Raw genomic sequence first — 14,404 nt, 5'->3', positions numbered from 1 at the left:
CCCAGGCCCTGCCCTGTGGTTGGATCCCATAGGGACTGAAGGCCAGGGGCAGCTTCCAGGGCAGCAAGAGCTCCCATGGATACATTGCCATCTCCGGCGCGTCGCCGAAGCCATAAGTGTCTCCTGAGTCCCTCCTCCTGGCTCCAGTGGCGGCTTTTGTTCTCTCTCTTCTTGCAGCAGGTGGCACATCCTGAAGTGCAGCCCTGGCCCAGACACTCCCCTGTGCGAAGCCACCCCCTGACTGCCCATCAAGTCCAAGTTCATTGTGGGGGGTCCAAGGCTCTCATAGTCCACAGCCCCTCACTCTCCCTGGGCTGGACCAGTGGTGCTCCCTACACGGGCCTGGCTGGTTTGTGACTCCAAGCCTTTGCTTATGTTGTCTCTCTTCTAGAACGTCCTTCACCCACCCCATAGGTTAATTGCCGAACTCCTTCCTATTCATTTAAAATAAGTGGGGCTGGGGATGTGGTTCAAGCGGTAGCGCGCTCACCTGGCATGCGTGCGGCCTGGGTTCGATCCTCAGCACCACATACAAAGACGTTGTGTCCGCCGAAAACTGAAAAATAAATATTAAAAAAAAATTCTATCTTTAAAAAATAATAATTTTATGAATATTTAATGTTTTAGGAGGAGATACATGCACATGGATACAATTCATAAAGTGAAAAAAAAAAAATTCACTAAGTGAGAATTCCTTCCTCCCACCCAGGCCAGCCACCTGGTCCCCTGGGTTACCTGTTGGTTGTGTGCCTTTGTTTTTCTCAATATGTCGGTGTCCCAATGATTCTGTTCATCTGTCCCTTCCTCTGGGACCTGTGCCCTCATGCTCTCCCCTCCCCAGGCACAGGCAAGCCCTGCCTAACGGGTCCTCCCACACCCTCTCTGGCTCCGGCCTTCAGCATGTCGCCCGGTGATTATTTACAGGCCTGTTTTCTCCCTGGCCTGGGCGCTGCTTGGGGTTGGTAACTGCCCTGTGAGTGTCTGTGTTCCCAGTCAGAGGCTCAGGGCCCTGGCACAGGGTGAGTGCACAGTAAATCAAGGTTGAAAGGATTACTGGAGGATGGCCATGTCCTCAGACGGTGACAGCACAGTGCCTGGGGCTGTGGCACTTCTCAAAAACCTCCTGGAAAGGGAGATTTGCTTCATAAATGGTGCTGGGGAAACCTGGGAGGTGGGGGAAGGGGAATAGCTACTTCTTCAACTCACACTGGAGAGCAGAACTGGTTCCGGATGGATGAGACCGAAACACGTGAAAACAATGAAGCCGTAAAATCACTCACATAAAACACGCATGATTTCGATCTCTGAATGGGAAGGGCCTCTCTAAGCGTAGCAGTAATGGAAGAAATTATAAAGGAAAAGAATGTATATGTTTGTATACTGAAAATTGGAAATGTCTGTACATCCAAACACACCATAAATAGACATAAAATGAAAACAAATATGTAAAGAGCACCTGCAAATCAAAAAGAAAAAAATCCTGACAACTTTAGCAGGAGAACGTGGATGGTGGATATAAAAAGAAAATCAACAAGAGGGAAAATTTAAGTGACAAAACATATGGGAAAATGTTTCTTCTTGTTAGAAAACAAAAGATTCAATGAAAGTAGGGAGATGCTATTTTTTACTTATTACTTTGGCCAAACTATTAAGAAAGCAAAACAGTTGTGCTCAATAGAACTGAGCTAAAGTGAGATAAGCATGATGCATGTTTTCCTTGTATGTTGATGGGGCTCCCAAAGTGGGTAGCTTTCTGGAAGTCAGTTTCTCAGCATGGTTAAAAAGCCTTAAATACATTTTTACCCTTAGGAGGACCCCCAGAGCTTAGGAGTTAGGGTCCCACCTGAGCAACATAGTGAGATCTCATCTTAAAAAAAAAAAAGAAAAAGAAAAAGTGTATATGCTCTTTTTTTCTAGTAATTTGGCCTCTGGAGGCTGAAAAGCTATTCCTGAAAAATATTTTTTTTTTTTTGTGATACTGGGGATAAAAGCCAGAGGTGCTCTACTACTGAGCTATACCCCCAGCCCTTTTTATTTTTTCTTCTGAGACAGGGTCTCACTAAGTTGCTGAGGCAGGCCTTGAACTTGCCATCCTCCTGCCTCAGCCTCCTGAGTAGCTGGGATTACAGGCATGCATGGCCACACCTGACTATGTGACAAAATATTATGTAGATATTAAAAACCTTGTTTAATTATCAGTAGCAATTTTACCTGGGGGTGGAGGTAAGGCAAAACTTTTTTTTTTTTTCATTTCCACTTTCTATTTTTCTGGACGATTTACCTTACAATAAGCATGTGCTATTTTTTTTTAATATTTATTTATTTTTTTAGTTGTAGTTGAACACAATACCTTTATTTATTTATTTTTACGTGGTGCTGAGGATCGAACCCAGGGCCTGGCATGTGCTAGGCAAGTGCTCTACCCCTGAGCCACAACTCCAGTCCAGCATGTGCTATTTTTATAATAAAGAAAAATATCACATTTTAGAATGTTTTTAATTATACTGAAAAATCATCATATTATGGTGGATGCCCAAAAAGTAGATGATGATGTGTAAATATGTAATGTGCTGCTTCATTTGTACATTATGCACATAGATGATGCAGTAAGTACTGAGTTCAGTCCCTGGCACATACTAAGTGTGGAATATACACATACATATTGATATTATATTAATGCATGTATCCTAAGTGTAAATGTAACTTGAGAATTTATTTAGATATTGGAGTTAGGGATAATTTCTGCATCATTTTCTTTTGTACTTTCCCACATTTTCTACATAAATCATATACTATCTTTATTTCATTAAACTTCATTTTAAATTATAATTATAAAACCAAATTCTTGGATAAAGAAAATGTAGTATACACAATGGAATATTAGTCAGCCATAAAGAAAAATGAAATTACGGCATTTGCTGGTAAATGGATGAAACTGGAGACTCTCATGCTAAGTGAAATAAGCCAATCCCCCAAATCCAAAGGCCGAATGTTCTCTCTGATATGCAGATGCTGACTCACAATAAGGGGTGGAATGTGAAATATTCGAATTTCCATCCCTTTCATTTTAGGTATGTCTTACAGCTATTTCTGTGCAGTTTCCCTGAGCATTCCCTTTAACAAGACCCAGAGAAACAACTCTGGTGTGAACCTATAGCAGCATAGCTTCAGTACCAGAAAACGCTGTTCTTGTACATCTCTAGCCATCCCCTCAGTTACTGGTGTCCAATGTAACGTGTGTACATCATGAATAGGACTATGTGGAGAAATAACGATGAAACTTTAAGCCTCCTTCTGGTCCCTGCAGGCGTTAACACTGTGCTTTACGGTGTCTTAGGGAACACAGCATTTTGTTGCAGTTTCACCATGTGAGTGAGGCGCTACCATCCTTTTGACACCAGTCATTCCAAGTCAGAAGAAAAAGGAATTGAATCCCTTGAGTGTTGATCATGTTGTGGTCTTTCAAAGCAAAACATTATTACAGATTTTGAGGCTGAAAATGAAAAGTACATGAAGTTCCATACAAATATTAATTCCTAAACAAGTAAATATCAGTCTCCATAACCCACTAAAGTTAAAAAAAAAAAAAAAAGTATGGAGTCCTTATCTGCAAATGGAAGAGGCCCAAAAGGGAGATGACCCCTGGGAGTTATAGCCATGCATGACTGGGCGATGACTTGCTATGAAGTCACAAGGAGCCATTGGGAGTAAGTTTCAAAGTGCAGGGATATAAGAGAGTGGCCACGCGTGTTTTTTTTTTTTTTTTTAACAGAGAGAGAGAGAGAGAGAGAGAGAATTTTTTAATATTTATTTTTTAGTTTTCGGTGGACACAACATCTTTATTTTTTTATTTGTATGTGGTGCTGAGGATCAAACCCAGCGCCCTGCGCATGCCAGGCGAGCACGCTAATGCTTGAGCCACATCCCCAGCCCAACGTGGGTTTTTGTCCATAAGTACAGAAAGCTCTTGGTGGTGACCTGTTGGACATCCAGATAGTTAGCGCGTTTGGTGGTTGGCGGTTGTTGTTGATGGTCTTTGGGTATTGGTTCTTTGATTTGATTTGTTGTTTTTTTGTGTGTGTGTTTTTGACTTGGGGTTGTTGTGGTGGTCTGTTATGTTTTTCCTAGCTAGCATCCTAGGCGGTGTTCCTGTGAGGACGTACAGCCAGAGTAGTGAGACTAGTGTAGGGTGGCAGGGGCCCAGCTCCTGCAAGAAGGCAGTCTTGAGGAACCAGTAGGAGGTTCTGAGGAACACTGGGCATGGCGGGTTTGGCCAGATAAAACCAGCCCGCCATCACCCCATGGGTAGAGGCGGCAGTGAAAGTCCTGCTGAAGACAGTGCAGAACCTCCTTGTCCTCTCCAAACCGGATCTGACGAGGAACCTGGAGCATTCCAATGTAATTCAGTTATTTCAGGTTTTTGAGACCCACAGAAATATCTACATGGTGATGGAGCGTGCAGGTGGGGGCCAGCTATTGGGCCACGTCCCGCAGGGTGGCATGCAGGAGGAAGAGGCCCTCAGACTGGTCCAGCAGATAGCATGTGCTGCAGGCTACAGCCGTGACGAGGGCATTATGCACCAAGACCTGAAGCCAGAGAACATCATGCTGGATGACAGAGGCCACATCAAACTTAACGACTTTGGCTTCAGCACCACAGTCATGCCTGGGCAGAAACTGCATGAGTTCTGGGCACTTTCTCCCATTTTGTCTCCCAAATTATCCTGAGGCAGCATATGAGGGGTCCCCAGTGGACAACTGGAGCCTGGATGTCATTCTGTATTCATGTTGACAGGGAGACGCCCAGTTATGGGACCCACGGCTAAGGAGATGCTGAAGCAGACAGTGCTCAGAACCTACCGCGTCCCTCCCCGTGTTTCTGTGGCAGCACAAACACTCACCCACCAAATACTGACCCTGGACCCCAGGAAGCAGCCCACAGCCAAGCAGATCTTTCAGCACCCATGGCTGATGCAGGGTGAGCAGTATTTACTCCATAGTTACAGTGAGGCCCTCCCAAACACCCAGACCCCAAAATACTGACAGTAATATTCCACATGGGTTATGATCTACTCAAGATCTGGGTGTCTCTGGCCAAGAGGAAGTTCAGTGCGGCCATGGCTCCCTACCTTACACTGGAGCACCAGGAAAGTCAGGGGGCAGCTGCACGTTCCAGGGGAAGCCTGTGCCTCCCAGAGTTAAGCCTCGCCCACGCCCGTTGGGTCTTTCCAATTCCCCTGTCCTCCCAAAGAGGAGCCCCAGTGAGCCTGCCCTTCACCCCCTCCCCTTGCCCTGTGAGCCTCCACTGCCTGAGAAAGCCCAACAGTCAGGGCAGAAGTGCATCAGAAGGGCCAGCCAGCCTGCCATCCATTTCCACTACCTGCCTGCAAGGCTCCCCACACCTGATTTAGCCACCAGACTGACTCTGGGCAACCCCATGCCAATGGAAACTTCTGGAAGTGGGTGACTGGGAGGATCGCTACCTGTGTCCTACAACTGTGCTATTGCGCGCCACGAGTCAGCGGTAAGGTGGCTCCAATGTAAGAGGGCAGAATCCTGCCAGATCCATAGAGTGTGGCTCCAATGAAGGGGAGAGGTGACCAGACTAAACCAGTGCACAGGCAGAGGACCTGTGCTCTGTGGATCCTGACACCTTGTGTGGGCATCGTCAAGTGGACCCTGAACAGTTGCAGGAGCAACATGGGCCAACGACCTCAGGTCCTTCTGCCCGGGGTTTGAGCTGAGAGCAGTTCTGCGTCTACCTGGACATCAGCAGTCACCTCTACCCCCTTCTGCAGAAGACATCGGAGGCTGATCTCCCTGGGACACTCCCCCTGCCCTGCTCCTCCATCCTTTCTCCCACTCTCCTGAGATATTTCTTAATAAATTTGTTTCAGACAAAAACAAACAAAAGACCAATAAGGGGTGGGAGGGAAGAACAGAAGTTCCTTGAATTAGACAAAGGGGAATGGAGGGAAGGGCGCGGATGGGAATAGGAAAGACAGTAAAGTGAATCGGACATAACTTTCCTATGCTCACATATGAATGAATACACGACTAGTGAAACTCCTCATCAACAGACTCTACTGTCATGTGTGACTAAAAAGAACAAATTATTTAAAAAAACAGATTTTTTTCACAATAAATACAACAAAAAGGCTACAGTGTTAAAACTCGATTAAACATTTCTTTCTCTCATTGATTTATTATTTTTTTGTACTAGGGATTGAACCCAGGGGCACTTTACTACTGAGCAAAATCCGAGCCCCTTTTTATTTATTTACTTACTTTATTTACAGACAGGACCTTGTTAAATTGCTGAGGCTGGCTTTGAACTCGTGATCCTTCTGTCTCAGCCTCCCCAGATGCGGGATTATAGGCGTGCACCCTGCACCCAGCTATAGCACGGCTTTCTACTGTGCTAAATCCCCAGAAGGGGTTTAAGAGGGTAGAAAGGCACAAGAAGGACAACCTATTGCTAGACCTTGCAAGGTGATGGGGTGCTGGACCCCCTCCTGATTATGAGGCTCCTGCCCTTCTTGGTGTCCCACAACCCCGCCCTTCTCAGCCCAACAGTGGGTTTGGCAATGAGGTGGCATTTCCTTGGAAGAACAAATGAGAAGACCATGTACTGAGAACACTGCTGGGGTAACTGCTTTCTGTTCTTTCAGCATTGGATTCATATGTGGTTTGTTTCTGAGGCAATCAGGATACACAGGGTTTTCTGAACCTCAATGCAGAAACCCCAGTGCACAAATAAAGAACTCCTTGGCAGAGAGGGGACAGCAGGAGCAAGGGCCTGAGAGGAGCCTCATGCTGGGTTTACTGGCATACAGAGTGAATGCTAGGCTACGGAAGGGAGCTTAAAGATGATAATCATAATGAAATAACTACTGTTTATTGAGCACCTGCTGTGTTCCTTCTAATATCTCATTTAATTTTCCCATACCTGAGATAGGTAGCAGTATGCACATCAGTTTTACAGATGAGGAAACTGAGACTCATAAAGGTAAGACAGGTACTTGTCCAGCTACTTGGTAAGTGGCAGACGTAAAATTCAGATCCAGGTTGTTCTGCCTCCCAAAGTAATGTCCAGAACTTACCTTATCTCTGGTTGTTTTTAAAAGGTGAGTTTAATGAGTATTTACTGAATTCTAAGCCCTGGTTTATGTGGGTGTTTTTTGTTTTGGTGGTACTGAGTATTGAACCAGGGGTGCTCTACTCATAGAACTACATTCCCAACAATTGTGTTTTACTTTTGAGACAAGGTCTGGCTAACTTGTCCAGAGTGACCTTGAACTTGCCCTCCTCCTGCCTTAGCTTTCTGAGTTGCTGGGATTACAGGCATGCACCACAGCGCCTAGTTGGTTTGTGTGATTTTTTCCATAGTATCTCATTTAGTCTTCAGGGTAGCCTTTGTGGGGTATGTGGAATTATCACCATTTTACAAATGAGAAAACAGGCCCAGAGGCCTGTCCACCACCACAGCAGACTAAACAAAGGCCCTCTAAAGGAAAGCACCTAATGAGAGGAATGAACCAGGGGCAATCCAGATGCCGGGATCAGAGCCCCAGAACCAGAAAGGACTGGGGAAATGGGGTGGGGCTGCCAGGCGGATTCTGTCTCTGCTCATGCGGGCAGCAGAGGTCAGTGGGTGACTGTGATTCTGGATAAGGCATTGCCCCAACCTCAATTTCCTCATCTGAAAATGGGCTCGCTGGTACCTCCCATATGGGGCTGTGGCGAGGATTAAGAGGAAACACACAGAGGGTGCCTAGAGTGATATCGGCTTTCCTTTCCCCATGGTCTCTGGCAGTGGTCAACACTCCTGAGGGGGCCTGTAAGTGCAGCCTGGACCACCCCTGCCCCAGCACCAGTGTGTGGTGACAGTATATGGAATGCGTGCCAGCTGAGCTGCTCCCTGCCTATTTGAACTCATGTATTCATCCTCTAGGGGCCTTCATCTAGATGGCCAGGGCAGCCTAGGGCAGGGGGATGCTGGCCTGGAACATCTCCAGGCCTCGACTCCCGCCCTCCCTGGCCTGCGCAGCCTTCACTGGAGCTGGGCACACACTACTTGCAAAGGCTCTGGGGCCAAGGAAGTGCCTGATGCCCCAGGGACCATCCCAGAGGTCCTCACAGGGACGCCCCTCAGCATGCTCTGGGTGACAGACCCAGCCTTTTTTCTCCCACAGCCCCTGGCAAAGGCCCTCCCACCCCAGCAGCAGACAGGAAAGTGACTCAGCCCCCACGGCCCCCTCCTCAGACTCACACACCACAGTCTTGCTTTGGAAAAAGGGTGGTTTTCATTTCTTTCCTCTTTTTTTCCCTTCGAGCTTGTTCTGTCCCTGGGCTGTTTCTCCCACAGGCCTCCGTGGTCTGGCCCAGAGGTCTTTAGCCAGCTCTTTTCCATCGTGTCCTGGTGGAGGGTCCAGCCATCAGGGTGGGCTGTGTGGCCCTACTGTGTGTGGGGAAAGAATCGGGCCCCTGGAGGCCCCTGCTGGCCCCCTATTATATTGGCTTCTATTAAATTGAAACACATAGCACATCTATTACACAATAAACCACAGCTATTTCATGGATCAAATTAAGTTTTATTTGGGCAAATTACAACCTTTCCTACAGCCGAGCCTTTGTGAGGCCATTCCTTTTTAATAAAAGCAAGCATTTCTGGGCCTGGCTCTCCTGCACCAAGCTCCGTGGAGGGTTGGGGGCTCCGGCCGGGGCTGGCATCAGCATGAAACTGTGTGTTCGTGAGTGTGGATGGGAATCCTTGCGGCCCCTCCTGGGAGTGGATTTGGCCTCCGCCTCCCCCTGCCTCCATGGCCTGAAGTTGCCACGGCAGTCTGCAGAGGACTTCTTACTAAACAAGAAGAAAGCAGTGGCAGCAGGAAAGCATTTCCCGGACTCTAGGAGGAAGCATGAGTCACTGGCCTGCTAATTGAGCCCTGCGTGGCCACCTTGGCCTAGCCCAGGAGGCCTGCAGCACAGGGCCAGCCATGAGGGCTGCGCCAGGCTGGCCCGCGTAGACAAGCCTGCTGTCCAGGCTGACGCAGGCTCCAGGAATGCAAACAAAGCTGGGTGGAGGGGCCTTCCGAGGGCCAGGGCACCAGGCCAGCAAAGGAGGCAGCAGGCCTGAAGGAGAGGCCTGCAGAGGGGTCTTGCGCTGGAACAAGGTCCTCCGGTGTCCTTGGAGCCCAGGCTGCTGATAAGTCTCCTAATTCCTGGCATGACCTGGCCTAATACTGCCAGCTCTGGTCTTCAGGTTCCTAATGAGTTGGTCCCTGTACCATCACCAGGAGCAGCACCTGGGAACTTATCAGAAGTGCAGATTCTCCTTTTCCCACTCCAGACCTACTAAACGGGCCCTGTGGTAGGGCCTAACAGTTTGTGTTTTAACAAGCCCTATGGGCGATTCATCAACACTCAAGTTTGAGGATCATTGCATTTAATGATCTCTAAGTCAACTTCAAACCCACATTTGCTAGTTATGAATTCAACAAAATAAGATGGAAACTTAACTCATGTTTATACTGTGTTAGGTACTCAGCTGCCTACTTTACGTGCATGAACTTGGTCCTCAATCAGTTCTGCTAGTTCAGGTTCTGTGATCATTTCTCCTTTTCACAGGTGACCTAGTGCTACTCACATCTCTGGGACCACAGGGGATGGGAGATGCTGGGACCAACTGGTAGAGTTACCTGTGTTGGCTAGCTAGCTTGTATGGCTGGTTGGCTTTTCCCTGGGTAGTTTTTCTTAAGATGTCCTTTAGAGGCTGTCCTACAACCTCTGAGGTGACTAGGTAGAGAGAGTGCCCATTCAGAACTGGGGGATAAGAGGGTATCAGGCAGGTGGATGAAAGGAAAAGCAAGAGATGAGAAATGTGTCAGGCCTAAGAGAGATGCAGGGTCTGGCAGAGTCTGGTTTCTCCAAATGTAGTTCCTAGGCCAGAAGCACCAATCATAGTTGGGAGACTCTTAGAAATGCAGAATCTTGGGCCCCACTCCAGGCTGAATCTGAATCTGCATGTTAACAAGATTCCTGGGGATTCGGTGTGCCTCTTCAAGTTCAAGAAATATGAGGTGGGATACAATGAAGATCCCTGAGCCACTTCCTGTCACAGGACTACAGGATGCAGGATCTTTGCGGCAGTTCCATCTTGCTCCTGCAGGGTAAACCCTGAAATTTGAGGGCACTGGAGGGAGACTTCAGTCCCTAAGTCCCACAGCAAAACTAACCTAGTGAGTGCATGTTTTCAGACAGCCAAATGTCCTCTTCCCAGGTTTGAGGACTTTCACTTCCTTAAATGCTTTCCTATAATGCGGACTCTGGGTTGGCTTACCATCTGTGGTCCTAGTTTTAGAAATAAAAGGGGAAAGAAGGAAGGAAAAAAAGAGGTCTAAATCTTACAAAATAGGTACAGGATCTATGTGACGAAAGGACAACTGATGACAGGTATCAAAGATTTATAGAGCCATGCGCGCATGCCCAGAGCTGGACAGGGCCCCGCCCCGCCCCACCAGCCCCGCCCCGCCCCCCGGAAGTCCCTGCCCGGAGGTGGCTGCTACCGGCGCCATATTTTTCAGTAGAGTGCTCACCACTGGAAGCCAACTGTCACGGTCAGCCGTCTCGTCCCCCGGGTCAGGCACCACAAGGGGGGACGCGAAGGAAGCGTGAGTCTGGAGGAGGAGGCTGTAGCAGGAGGGTCATGGCGTCCATTCTTCTGAGGAGCCCTGGCAGCTGGGCACCCGCCCGCTTCCCCATGCGGGTCGCCACAGCGTGGAAGGGTGGCCTTGGGGACGGTGCTGGTGCTATTCGTACCAACACCGTTGGGCTGGTCAGCTGCATGGATGCACCATTTGGCTGCTGCGCTCGTGTCCACTCATTGTACCGCTCCTTCAGAGGCCATTGCTTCCGCGGCTGGCCTCTGAGGCCCGAGCGCTTGCACACGGTGGCATCCACCCCGCGTTTGGTTGTCATGGGACCTGGGGACCTTCCTGTGCGCTGCTGGCACTCGTCGTACCCCCTCAGCAGTGGCTCCACAGTGACATCTCCCAAGTCCCTCAGGGACAAGAATAAGAAGCTAGAGGAAGGTAGCCCTGTGTCCAACACCACCGCGGAGGGGGCATTGAAGCCTGGCCTCAAGCAGAGGATCCTAGCCGGGCTGAAGCACGTTTACCACGGCTTCCGCCTGCTCTGGATCGACACCAAGATCGCTGTGCGCACACTCTGGAAGATTCTCAAGGGCCAGACCCTGAGCCGCAGGGAGCATAAGCAGTTAGTTCGGGTCTGCGCTGACCTCTTCCGCCTGGTACCACTCCTTGCCTTTGTGGTAGTGCCATTCATGGAGTTTCTGCTACCCGTCGCCCTCAAACTCTTCCCCAACATGTTGCCATCCACGTTTGAGACACAATCTATCAAGGAAGAGAAGCTGAAGAAGAAGCTGCGGGTCAAGCTGGAGCTGGCCAAGTTCCTACAGGACACTGCTGAGGAGATGGCCTCTAGGAACAAGGCAGCCACTGGGAGCACTGCCAAAGACTTCTCCCAGTTTTTCCAGAAGATCAGAGAAACTAGGGAAAGACCTAGCAATGAGGAAATCGTGCGTTTTTCCAGGTTGTTTAAGGATGAGCTGACCCTGGGTAACCTGCCCCGGCAGCAGCTGATGGCACTGTGTAAGCTGCTGGGACTCCAGGCCATTGGCACCAACAGCTTCCTGCGCTTCCAGATCACCATGCAGCTGAGGTCCATAAAGGCTGATGACAAGCTGATTGCTAAAGAAGGGGTAGACAGCCTGAATGTCACAGAGTTGCAATCAGCCTGTCGGGAGAGAGGCATGCCTGTCCTGGGTGTCACAGAAGATCGGCTGAGGGACCAGCTGAAGCAGTGGCTGGACTTGCACCTGCACCAAAAGATCCCCACTTCACTACTTATATTGTCTCAAGCTATGTATTTCCCAACCACCTTCTCTCCCACTGACCAGCTCACATCCACACTGCAGAAGCTTCCAGAGATTGTGGTGAAGGGAGCCCAGGTTCAAGTGGCCAATGTTAAAGGCAGTCAGGTGGACAACAAGATGAAGCTAGAGGCCACGCTGCAGGAGGAGGCAGCCATCCAACAGGAGCACTGGGAGAAGGAACTACAGATGCTGTCCCAAGCAGTGGTAGAAGACACCTCTGGGAGGCCAGTGGATGACCAGCAGCTGGAAGTGTCAGATAGGAGCCTACCATCAGAGTCCCATCTCATTGCCCCTGTGGTTGAGGTGTTGAAGGAAGAGGAAATAACTAAGGAAGAAATCCACATACTCAGCAGTGCCTGTTCTCAACTGAAGGAGCAGAGGAAGTCCCTATCCAAGGAGAAGGAAGAGCTTGAACTGCTGAAGGAAGATGTCCAGGACCACAGTGAGGACTTACTAGAGATCAAGAAGGAACTTTTGAAGACTGGTGGAAAAAAATATGTGGAAGCACCTAAAGCCAGCCAGAGGGTAAAAAAGAGAGTCCAGCAGATGATTGGACAGATACACAGCTTGATCTTGCAGCTGGAGTCAGACCAGAAGGCTGGCAAGCTAGAGCCAGCAAAGGGCTCACTCACAGGGACAGACATTGTCAGTATCACTGAGCTCGCCAGTGCCCTGAAGCAAATCAAGCACATTCCAGAAACTAAGCTGATCCACTTGGCCTCAACATTTGATAAGAATAAGGATGGCAAGATCAACATTGACAAATTCATGAAGATGGTTGAGCTGATGGACAAAGAAGACATTGACATCCCCACCAGCCAGGTGGCCACAGTTTTGGCAATGCTGGAAAAGGAGGAGATGATAAAGAAGGCCAAAGAAAGGGCTGAGAAGGAGGCTGCAGGAGTGAAGGCTTAGGGCTGTCCCAGCTCCCTGGCATGTTGGTGGTGCTGCTTACATCTGCTTCCATCACTGCACCAGCTTCTGTGCCGATGACCCCAGTGGTGGTTGCTTTGAGGGATCCATAGTGGCATGTGTAATATTTTGTCTTGAATGAATCAGAAACTTCAATTAAAACACACATAAAAAGAAATTGAGAGATATTCCTTGTTCACAGATAGGAATAGTCCACATTGTTAAGATGTCATTTCTTTTCAGCTTGTTCTACAGTTTCAACATAACCCCAATTACAACTCAGCAAGTTTCTTTGTGGATTTTGACAAAATAGCCAATAAAATTACAAAAAAGAACAGAGGACTGATGCTACTCAACTTCAAATCTATCATAATGGAACAGTAATCCACATAGTGTGGTATTGGTGAAAGAAAAGACAAATAGATCAATGAACAGAAAAGGGGGGCTAGCACTAGACTTTTACAAATATCTTTGACAGTGGTCTTAACAGATAAAAAATAGTCTTTTCAATAAACAGTGCTGGAACAACTGGAATATATATGCAACAAAAAAAAATCTAGACAGACTTTTACACTTTTTTAAAAAATAGCTCAAAATAGATTATAGACCTAAACATGAGACTATTAATGTTCCACAAAATAACTTAAAAGAAAATTGTGTAACTTTGGGTTTGGCAGTGAGTTTTCAGATACAAAATAAGTATGATCCATAAAGGAGAAAGTGGATAAATTGGGCTCCATTAAAATTAAAAATCTGTTCCACAGAAGACACTGCTAAGAAAATGAAAAGACAAGCCACACCGGCTAAAACACATCTGTTAAAGGACTTGTACTTAAGTCTTCTTAAAACTCAACAATAAGCAAACAACCCAACTTTAAAAATGGGCACTTCTTGGGGTATAGCCCAGTGGTAGAGCACTTGCCTACCATGCCAAAGGCCCTAGGTTTGATCCCCTGCACATAAGCACACACAAAAGCAAGATATCTGAATAGGCACTTCAATGAAGATAATGCAGATAACATGCATATGAGAAGATGTTGGACATAATTTGTCACTAAGAAGCTGCTAATTAAAGCAATGAGATACCCTACACATCTAGTTAGAATGGCTAAAATCCAAACCACAAAATCCCAAATGCTATCAAGGATGCAAGAGCAATAGGAATTCTCTTCGTTGCTTATAGTGATGCAAAATGGTCCAGCCATTGGGGAAGACAGTTTGGCAGTTTGTCACAAAGCTAAACATACTCTTAGCATACAATCCAGCAATCACACTCCTAGATGTTTACCCAGTTGCATTGAACACTGCTGTCCATACAAAAACTGACACATGTTTATCGAGTACCTTTGTCTATGATCACCAAAAAGTGGAATTATCAAGGTGACCTTCAGTAGGTAAAGGCGTGAATTGTGGTACAGCCTTACAATGGAATATTATTCAACAGTAGGAAATGAACTATGAGACCACAAGCAGACATGGAGAAAGCTCAAATGCTCATTACTACTTGAAAGAAACCAGCTGGAAAGACTACACTGT

The 14,404-nt window shown here is 47.7% G+C and overlaps 1 protein-coding gene across 1 annotated transcript; it reads left to right on the top strand.

Moving 5' to 3' along the window:
• Positions 1-10,708: 10,708 nt before the first annotated feature.
• LOC107137591 (mitochondrial proton/calcium exchanger protein-like) lies at positions 10,709-12,971 on the top strand. Its single transcript, XM_048793213.1, has one exon. The coding sequence runs from the start codon at positions 10,709-10,711 to the stop codon at positions 12,869-12,871; it is 2,163 nt and encodes a 720-aa protein (XP_048649170.1). The 3' UTR covers positions 12,872-12,971.
• The last annotated feature ends 1,433 nt before the right edge of the window (positions 12,972-14,404 follow it).

This window comes from Marmota marmota, unplaced genomic scaffold (assembly GCF_001458135.2).
Source record: "Marmota marmota marmota unplaced genomic scaffold, marMar, whole genome shotgun sequence".
NCBI lineage: Eukaryota > Metazoa > Chordata > Mammalia > Rodentia > Sciuridae > Marmota > Marmota marmota.
Note: the sequence above shows the minus strand (reverse complement) of the source record. Positions and strands in the feature narration are given on the sequence as shown.